At 46.5% G+C, this 10,000-nt stretch overlaps 1 protein-coding gene across 4 annotated transcripts in view; it reads left to right on the top strand.

Annotated features, from left to right (window-relative positions):
* LOC310821619 (myosin-10) overlaps positions 1 to 10,000 on the top strand; it is a gene marked incomplete at its 5' end in the record, with an annotated part of 62,854 nt that overhangs the window by 20,666 nt on the left and 32,188 nt on the right. For 2 of the 4 annotated variants that reach the window (XM_083693721.1, XM_083693720.1), the window contains 3 exons: positions 3,020 to 3,047; positions 6,649 to 6,748; positions 7,239 to 7,268. In XM_083693721.1, coding sequence (XP_083549847.1) covers positions 3,020 to 3,047; positions 6,649 to 6,748; positions 7,239 to 7,268 — 158 coding nt within the window. The remainder of the gene's footprint in view (positions 1 to 3,019; positions 3,048 to 6,648; positions 6,749 to 7,238; positions 7,269 to 10,000) is intronic. The other 2 variants (XM_083693723.1, XM_083693722.1) reach the window with 2 other exon arrangements.

Below are 10,000 nucleotides of genomic sequence, written 5' to 3'. Positions count from 1 at the left end.
CATGGCCAGGAACCGTACACCGTACCTCCTGATATCTGTGTGTGAGCGCTACAGCTCGTTTGGCTAAACGACCACAATCTATTTCCGACCCATTAACTCTGCGGAGCGAAACGCTACTCTGTTGTCGGGAAACTGATCGAATCAGATGTCCTGCTGCACGAGATGGGGAGACGAAGCTGTTCCAAGTAGAAGGTTGAATCTCCCGATTGCTCTACCGGATTAAAATTGCGCCGTAATCGTACCCAGCTGGGCTGCTGCTGCTGCTGCTGCTGCTGCTGCTGAGTGCTTAGGCTGGCGAGCCGAAGGCCCCAGCGCGGAGGCCCCAGCGCGGAGGCCCAGGGGGGAAAAGGGCGTAGAATCATTAGGCCTGGGTTTAATTGGACATTTCCATTTTCAAATGCGTCTCAAAGTCAACATTCTCTGGTGGTTGGACAGTCCGATGCCCATCTTTGGGTGTACTCTGGGAAAAGGCCTGGCTTCCAGTTTCAGGGCTGTGCAATGAAATCGATGCAGCTGATTATATTTTATCTTTATCACTGATTATTTTTCACGATACTGCATCGATAATCCTTTTTTTCTACCTTTTTTATTTATTTATTTTTTACCTTTTTTACATTGTCAGTAAATAAATGTAGAGTAACGCAATGTATCGCCCTATGCAGTGTATATCGCAATAGTACCGTACCGTGGGCCCTGTATCGTGGTACGTATCACATCAGGAGGTCCTTGCCAGCCCTACTTCCAGTCCTTCCAACCGTTTGATACTGTATGTCCGTTCTATTCATTCTAATTCCATGGCTGTCTCTCCAGTCTTCCCCGTTCACTCCTACTGTCCCTGTAATGGGCTCCCCTCCACAGACGACACTAATGGACACGCTGTCCTAATACTCTATTACCCCCATTCCTCTGGCTGGCTGCGGTCTGGCCCGGCTGGATTACACACGGGTCCACATGGCAGGGACAGATGAAGGGAGACGCGTACGCCAAACGTGAACCGTACTGTATGAAGTACCGTAAACCCTGTAAAAGCTCTCTGACGGTTCTTCAAGCGCGGCGGACCAAAGGTTTTTAACTGGTGTTTTATTGTGCGGTCACTCTGGTAATGGCGATGGAGGATTTTAAGTGTGTAAGACAAGAGCACAATCATCAAGCCCATTAGCAAGAGAAGATGCAACGCATCGCATTACTAGACCCCCCCCCCCCCCCCCCCCCGTCAGCACTCTACGGTGTTGGTCTGCAGCAACCAGTCCAGCACATCGCAAGTTAGAAATTAGCAGACTCCGCTTGAGTTAGGCCGATCAAGTCGAAACGCAACTTGACAGTCCTGTTCCCCGAGGAGGCTCTCTGATTCGCCAATAGGCCCCCATTCAACCGATTACATCATGTGTGCATGTGAGTTTGTGTGTGTGTGTGTGTGTGTGTGTGTGTGTGTGTGTGTGTGTGTGTGTGTGTGTGTGTGTGTGTGTGTGCGTGTGTGTGTGTGTGCATGCGTGTGTGCATGCGTGTGTGCATGCGTGTGTGTGCATGCGTGTGTGTGCATGCGCGTGTGTGCATGTGCGTGAGTGCGTTTACGGTCACTTTAGATGGGTCCTTCCTGCCCGTCTGTCAGGTCATTAAACCAGCGAAGCTTTCTCTCTCCCTCTCCGCTTCCTCACTGTAAATCACCGTGACGGCCTGCCAGGCCAGAGGGCTGTGTTTCTCTCATCAGCAGCTCCCCAGTAACAGAGATGCTGCATGTCCGGAGGTTTTGTTACAGTTCGGCACCAGGTTTCGTTGCTCTGCCTACGGGTCTTTCTCTACAGGGAGTTGAAGGACAGTTAGCATGCTTATCATATGGTGAATTACTCACAGGTATAAAGAGGGACCTGTGAGTACGAGGGAAGATAGCCTTTTGGTGGCAGTGGTCTATTTCCCCTGATCTGCAGCGCCTTCGGAAAGTATTCAGACCCCTTCACTTTTTCCACATTTTGTTGTGTTGTAGACTCAATTTAAAATGGATTAAATTAAACGAATTTGGCATCGGTTCACACACAATACCCCAGAATGACAAAGCGAAAACAGGTTTTTAGACACATTCCTATGCAAATCAGAGACCCTATAAAAACAAAGATATTAATTCCAAAATTACATGAACTATTACCCTTGCATTAAGATGGACTCTTATTGAGTGATTTGTTGATGACATTTTTGCTGATAAATTTACTGAAATTTCAAAAAACGTGTTTTCGCTTTGTCATTCTGGGGTATAGTGTGTGGATTGATGGCAAACTCTTTTAACTTAATCCATTTTAAATTGGGTCTACAACACAACAAAATGTGGAAAAAGTGAAGGGGTCACGGGTTAGATCATATCACTGCGCCTGGTTTCACAAATGGTAGCGATGTCGTGGCGAATACCTTTCAGCACTCCCGGCACCCCTCCCTCGGTCCCCTCGCCTCCCCGATCCTGACACACCACCGTCACCCTTATCTCTGTGATGCAGAGGTTTGGCACCACGCAGCCTTCCTTTCAAAGATAGCCTCCATTTTGTATGCTTCAGAACACCTGTGACGTTTCTGAAGACTGGGTGTTCAGAGAAATGCAGTTCCATTCCTTTCTGGCGGATAATCACACGCAACCTGTTTTTGAAGGGATAGCTAGCTTAGGGTATTATCGCAGTCTTTTGAGGACAGCCTCACAAGCTCAGTAAAAGTTGGCTAGTTTGTGTCGGAACAACTTTTCTTTTCATTTAGGCTATAATCTTCAGTCAGTAGTGAATTTGGTACACAACCTAATTTTTGTTAGAAGATGTTTTGGCATGATGTTTTTATTGTGGTCACTGCCTTATTTTCATCAAGAACATTTTTAAGAATATCCAATTTCCATCTTTTCGCATTGGTCGTTGGAGGTTGATGATGTTAAATGCTGACACTGTGTTCTCTCTCTCTCTCTCTCTCTCTCTCCCTCCCTCCCTCCCTTCCTCCCCATCTCCCTCCCTCCCTCCCTCCCTTCCTCCCCATCTCTCTCTCTCTTCCACAGATCGAGAGGACCAATCGATTCTTTGCACGTGAGTAACCTCTGAGCCAAGTCTGCTCAGCTTTTGTCTTGAAGCGTTAGTTGAATGTTGTGTGTGTTGCCGTTTTGCATCCCTGTTTATTGTTGTCGTCCGATTTTTCTCAAAACTATAGTCACACTTTTTCGTCTTCTGAATTAGGAGCAGGGATACATGGTTATTCACGCAGGCATGCATCATACACAGCACTATTTTGGACCAGATTTTGAGAATGGGCACATCTGATTGGCTTAATTGCGTAGCATTCACGGTTCAATTACCATAGTTATGTCTGTCTCCTCATGACTACTTTGCCGTCGGAAATGAGGACAGAAAGATACAAACTGCAATACATTCCTGCACCTCATCGCCAATAAAGGGTATTGAAACAGACTAGAATGTACTTAGTGCTGATTACGTTCATTCACAAGAGAATCAATGGAATCAGAACGCAGCCCCAAGCTTCTATGGTTGTTCCAAAATGGAACAGCTCAGTTAGACACTTAAGGGGAAGGAAAAGACCTAGGGGCTTAGACATCTCTAAGTCTGGCATTTCAGCTACACACACTCACATACAGATGCACACACACACACACACACACACACACACACACACACATACACACACACACACAGACTCACATACAGACACGCACGCACACACACACACACACACACACACAGACTCACATACAGACATGCACGCACGCACACACATACATACAGACACACACATACACACAGACACACATACAGACACGCACACACACACACACACACACACAGACAGACAGACACAGACTCACATTCAGACACGCACACACACACACACACACACACATACAGACACACACAGACACAGACTCACATACAGACAAAGACGCACACACACACACACACACACGCACGCACACACACCTTCCCCGGCTCATCACCAGCGCCCCCAATACCCACAGAGGACAGCAAAGCAGCCGGAGAAAATGTCACGGTGACATCCTGACGTGAGTGTGTGTGACAGCCCCACTCCAGTGACGTGTGACGCGGCACCCAGCAGGATATCGCCTTGTCACCAGACGTGGCCTGCCCTGCCGCGGCCTGACCTTTACCCGCGCTCCAATGTCACCCAAAATGCCCCTGTATTCACCACGCACGCCCAGAAGGCTGTATCTATGCCAGCTGCCAGTCAACAAAGGCTCATGCTAATATTTTCAGAACCCCCCTCCGTCCCCCTCGTCATGTAGCTGGTAACAGTATGTTAGTGCAGGGGGGGGGGGGGGGGGGGGGGAGTACTAAGGAGTACTAATAGGCTCAGTCAGGCCCAGGAATGTTGATGGATGTGTAAGTGTGACTTAAGGCTGTTGTGAAGAGAACGTTGTGATGCATTTATATGGCAAGTGTGTGTGTGACAAACACAGACGCACACAGACACACACCGTACACACACACACACACACACACACACACACACACACACACACACACAGACGCACTGTGAGAGAATGCGGTCATAGCCATTTCAAAGCCTCACACACAGGGACGCCATGTGATTAAGTCAGCACTGTAGAATATGAGCTGTCTCCTCTGCAGCGGGGCGGACCTGACTGAGGAATCTAACACGGGGAGTTCAAGGCCAGCAGCGGGGCTATTGACGCCATCACTCATGAATAGCCTCTATTCACAATGGTCACTGAGCCCAATAGCAACAAACCACTCATCAGCCTTACACAGTGCCGTACTTGGCTACCATAGTATTTTATGTCACAGTATGTAACAGGAGCATGTTCTTGTGAGCAAAACAATGTGGAACTCACAGTCAGTCAGTCAGTCAGTCAGTCAGTCAGTTAGACAGTCAGTCAGTTAGACTGTCAGTCAGTAAGTTACCCTGTCAGTCAGTCAGTCAGTCAGTCAGTCAGTCAGTTAGACAGTCAGTCAGTTAGACTGTCAGTCAGTAAGTTACCCTGTCAGTCAGTCAGTCAGTCAGTCCGTCAGTCTGTCAGGTAGTCAGTCAGTCAGTCAGTTACTCAGTAAGTCAGTCTGTCTGTCAGTCAGTGAGTCATTTAGTCAGTCAGTAAGTTACTCAGTCAGTTACTCAGTCAGTCAGTTACTCAGTCAGTCAGTAAGTTACTCAGTCAGTTACTCAGTCAGTCAGTTACTCAGTCAGTTACTCAGTCAGTCAGTCAGTCAGTCAGTTACTCAGTCAGTCAGTCAGTCCGTCAGTCATGCATTTTGAATATATCATATAATTAGCGTGTATGTCATATAAATATACTGTTTTGGAGGCTATGCTCAGATTCATACAAAAAAACAAAAAATGCACAGAATAGATACTGCATTGATACCGTTTTGAGTTTGTAGAGAAACTACAATATCGAGCACCAGCGATGACCTATCCTTCTGATTGCTGGCTTTTGCAAAACCACTGGTATGCTCTGTGTTGTTGACCCCATCTGTCACTCAGGGATGCAGCGCGGCTCCCAGTCGGACGGAGCTTGCAAAAACGAAAGATGTCTTTCTTTGCTTTGCTCTACTGTAAGCTATCATCACCGCCTGCGGGCCAAACGCTTAAGCATTCTCCCCCCGCAGCCTCGACCGCAGCTGCAGGGCTGAGGCAGCGCGCAGGCAAATAAACAACAGGAGACAGGGCTGAGGCTCGGATGCACACAGCCTCATTCGATTTGAGCCCGTGGTTTATTTTCATTTAATTTGTTGTGTTTAGAGGTAGAGGAGCTGAGTGTAGGGACTGACTGGGGCTGGGAGGGAGAGTTTGGCAGGCTCTCTCCCTCGGCTAAAGCCTGTGTGAGCGGTAAAAGCCATAATCTCGCGTGTAAACAACTGCCTGTCACAGGCCTGATTATTATTTTTTTCCCTCCAAAGTGTACGCTATTTAACTTAAAACCAATGGATTTGTCAACGCACGGGCTAGTTGGAGGTTCCGTCACGTTTCCAACACACCAGTCCTCTTTCATTTAGTTCACATGAGAGGGGAGTGAACAAGAGAACGCCTCCAATGAGAAAGGTAGAGATTCGGACCGTAGCCAGAGTTCTAGAGTTCTAGAGTTAAAGAAGCTAGAGTTCTAGAGTTAGAGAAGCTAGAGTTCTAGAGTTAGAGAAGCTAGAGTTCTAGAGTTAGAGAAGCTAGAGTTCTAGAGTTAGAGAAGCTGGAGTTCTAGATTTAGAGAAGTTGGAGTTCTAGAGTTAGAGAAGCTAGAGTTCTAGAGTTAGAGAAGCTGGAGTTCTAGAGTTAAAGAAGCTAGAGTTCTAGAGTTAGAGAAGCTAGAGTTCTAGAGTTAGAGAAGCTAGAGTTCTAGAGTTAAAGAAGCTAGAGTTCTAGAGTTAAAGAAGCTGGAGTTCTAGAGTTAGAGAAGCTGGAGTTCTAGAGTTAGAGAAGCTGGAGTTCTAGAGTTAAAGAAGCTAGAGTTCTAGAGTTAAAGAAGCTGGAGTTCTAGAGTTAGAGAAGCTAGAGTTCTAGAGTTAAAGAAGCTAGAGTTCTAGAGTTAAAGAAGCTGGAGTTCTAGAGTTAAAGAAGCTGGAGTTCTAGAGGTGGAGACGCTGGAGTTAAATGTGGAGAAGCTAGTAAAATGTCCAAATGTCTTGTGTGTCTCGTCTCTTAACCCAGAGGTGAATCCGGTGCCGGCAAGACGGAAAACACCAAAAAGGTCATCCAATACCTGGCCCACGTCGCCTCCTCCCACAAAGGAAGGAAAGACCACGTTCCTGTGAGTTCCCCCTACCTCTCTATCTCTATCCCTCCATAATCCCCCTTTTTTCTTGTTCATAACCTGCCTAGGGATGAGATAGAGAGAGAGAGAGAGAGAGAGAGAGATTAAGAACTCTCTCTCTCCATCTCACTCCTGGGTAGGTTAGGAACAAGGTCCGTAGCTGTGTCACAGTTTTAATTAACTGATGCTACTGTATGTAGACTTAATGCCACATAATGCCCATTCATTAAAACTATTAAAGACCCATAGCAATTAACCAACCCATTTATATTGATTTAGTTTTTTAACAACATGCCTTGACTGTCTGTACATATGTTCACCATCAATATCCATAATGCCCTGCCCTGTCCCATGAGGTGAAGTGCCCCAAAAGTGAAAGCGTGGACATACCCTCCGGGACCTGTAGTGGGCGCTGTGGCGTGTGCACTCACACTGTGTGTGTGCATGTCCATCTAATAATTTGCATTTGTTTATTTGCAACAAACAGCCAGAGTCGCCTAAACCACAGAAAATACAGGCAAGTCTTTATGCTTTCTTACACCACCACCACCATGTGCTCCACTAACGTTCTGCTATTAAGCACAATTACTGTATTATATCTAAGGGTCAGAAGACGGTATGTGTTTGTGCAAACACAACCGCCTGTTTTGGGCTGTACAATAATGGGCTGGTTTCCTGAACCTAGATTAAGCCTACTCCTTGATTTAAAGGGCATCTTCAATGGAGTTTCTCTATTGAAAGTGTGATTTAGTCCAGGACTGGGCTTAACCTGTGTCCCAGCCCAAAGGGCCACTAGGTTGAACCTCAGTGGCACGTTTCTAGCACAGTGTATTATGCATATGTATTAAATTTGGACATCTGTGAAAAATGCTGGCGAACAAATATTGGGGATTGACCTAGTATCTCTCTTTGCCAGGAGCAACAACCAGCTGTAAGTCAATTTAAAAGCTGGCATGGATATTCAAACCTTTTTCTTTTTCATTTGAATGCCTTTCTTATTTTCTTTTCTGGAACCAATGTCCTGCAACTATAAATGTGCTTGCCTTGCAAATGTAGTTATTCACATCCAATGGACCATATAATCACATGCATGTCTTTCTGTATTATGTTTTGCTAGCCACAAGTTAAGTCCTGGCAGATACGCTGTGCTACTGCTCAGCAGAGCGAGCCAAGAGGGATTTGAGCCGTAGTACAGTGGAGATGAGGCCGTAGGTCGTGTTGCAGGTCGTCCGGACTGCTGTTGAGCTGCCCAGATTAGCGGATGGCTACGTCAAATTGATGTGGTTCCAGCGATTTTAAACACTTCTCCAGGCGCTGTGAGATCTGATCATCTGCGCAGCACGTGGGGGTTTTAAGATTAGATAAAAACCGACACTCACATCTGTCGTGCAAAGGGGTCATTTCAGGGACAAGACGACATCGCTGAGAAGCATAGTGTCCGACTTCAGTTTGTTTGAATTCAGGAGGGTAATATTACTCCAGACACTAGCTTTATTGCTTTCCCGACAGAGCTCCTATAGGTTCTGTTGATAGTGTAAGGATAATTCAATTTTTGGAGTCTCGCCTAGATTTAACGCCACGATTAAAATGTCTCGCTGCCCCAGGGTTGACCATGGAAACATATGGAATATTGCACCCGTTAGTGAGTTGCAGGACTTGGAATGGGACCTTTCAGAATAACATATCCATTACCACATTACTGCTTGTTTGTTTAGTGTACTGTGTGTTTAATTTAGCACTGCACTAGTTTCTCTGTTCACCCTTTTAGTCAGCTTGCCTTTATGCATTATTTGGCCCAGTTTCAGTTGTCTTTGAGTTATTTGTGTTACTTATCTGTTACTGTGGTGTGTATCTGTTACCATGTGTATATGGATGTGCGTGTGTGTGTGTGTGTGTGTGTGTGTGTGTGTGTGTGTGTGTGTGTGTGTGTGTGTGTGTGTTTTCCTTGTATCCATGACCATTAACTCTCCATGTACTTGTTTATTTCCCTGATAACATTTGAATCTGCCCGTTGAACTCCAGAGTGGATCCCTGTTCTACGTGAGTAGCATGTAGTTCCCTCTCCTCTCTCACTGCACCCACTACTACAGATAGATCTACGTAGCCTAGATCAAACCACAATGGGCAGAATACCAAGGGGTTATTGCCACTCTGTGTTGTATATCTATATCTAGCTATATCCCTTTATGGGTGTCACAATAGCAGCTTCTGTCTCAGCCACCCCTGGGATACTGGTTTGGTTTAATCCACTGCATGAACTGTACCGTAATGGTGTCCCTATTCTTACCTGTAGGCTCTGCTTCTTTCAAATATCTCATGTTTAGGAAATCTCATATGTAAAAAATTTTTAAAAAAAAATGAACGTAACGTTTTATGACATGGTAATAAACACCCTCTCTCCACTTCTGAACTGACTGACAGATCCCATGTAAAAGAATTCCATCTCCGGTCATAAGGAGAACATTTGTAAATTGTTCCACTATATTCTGCGCACACGCACAATGAACCGAGTGAGACCGCTGTCAGCACCCCATAGCTAAGACCTCCCCCTGCATCCAATTTGGCTCCCGGTGATGAGCTGGCTGGAGGAGTGCTTTGGCTCCTGCCAAACAGCAGACCTTATTGAGAGACTTGTCCAGCTAGCAGGGAGAGCCAGGAGGACCTCTGCCCGGACCCCCCAAGGAGAAGGGGGTGTGAGGTGGTCCAAAACCCACAACATCAGACCCGACCACAGACCTCACACGGTGTTGTGGGTTTTAACCGTCGGCCGTTAATGGGTCAGCAAAAACCTGGTGTCTGTCACATAGTGTTACCCGTGGGTTTTCACCTATGCTGTACACTGACACACTAGATGTTGCCGGGTTGAAGTGGTGAACTCACTCCTCAGGTTGGAATTCCCACTCCATGGAAAAGCTATCTTTTACGTGGCGTATTCGGTTGACGTCAGGTGGTTTTTTTTCCACCTGTATTCGCGATCAGAGGACGCAAGATCGAGACTCGTGTGAGCTGGCGAGCGAGGAGGCGATGCTGTTTGGCTTCGGCGTGGCGCCTCTGAAGTAAACACTGCAATGTCGTTACCGTCGGTTTGGGGCGAAGCAACATTCCATTGTGCTCCAATGATCGTTATTGAATTCAGTTACTACTGCTCCCATCTTTTACGGTCATTCTAGTCCAGGCAGGGTGAGGTATACTTCGTTCTCCGCCGTTGTTAGGGTTTAGTCTACAAGGATGTAATAGCTCTTCCAGCCC

This window comes from Argentina silus, assembly GCF_951799395.1.
Source record: "Argentina silus genome assembly, chromosome: 22".
Classification (NCBI taxonomy): Eukaryota; Metazoa; Chordata; class Actinopteri; order Argentiniformes; family Argentinidae; genus Argentina; species Argentina silus.
Note: the sequence above shows the minus strand (reverse complement) of the source record. Positions and strands in the feature narration are given on the sequence as shown.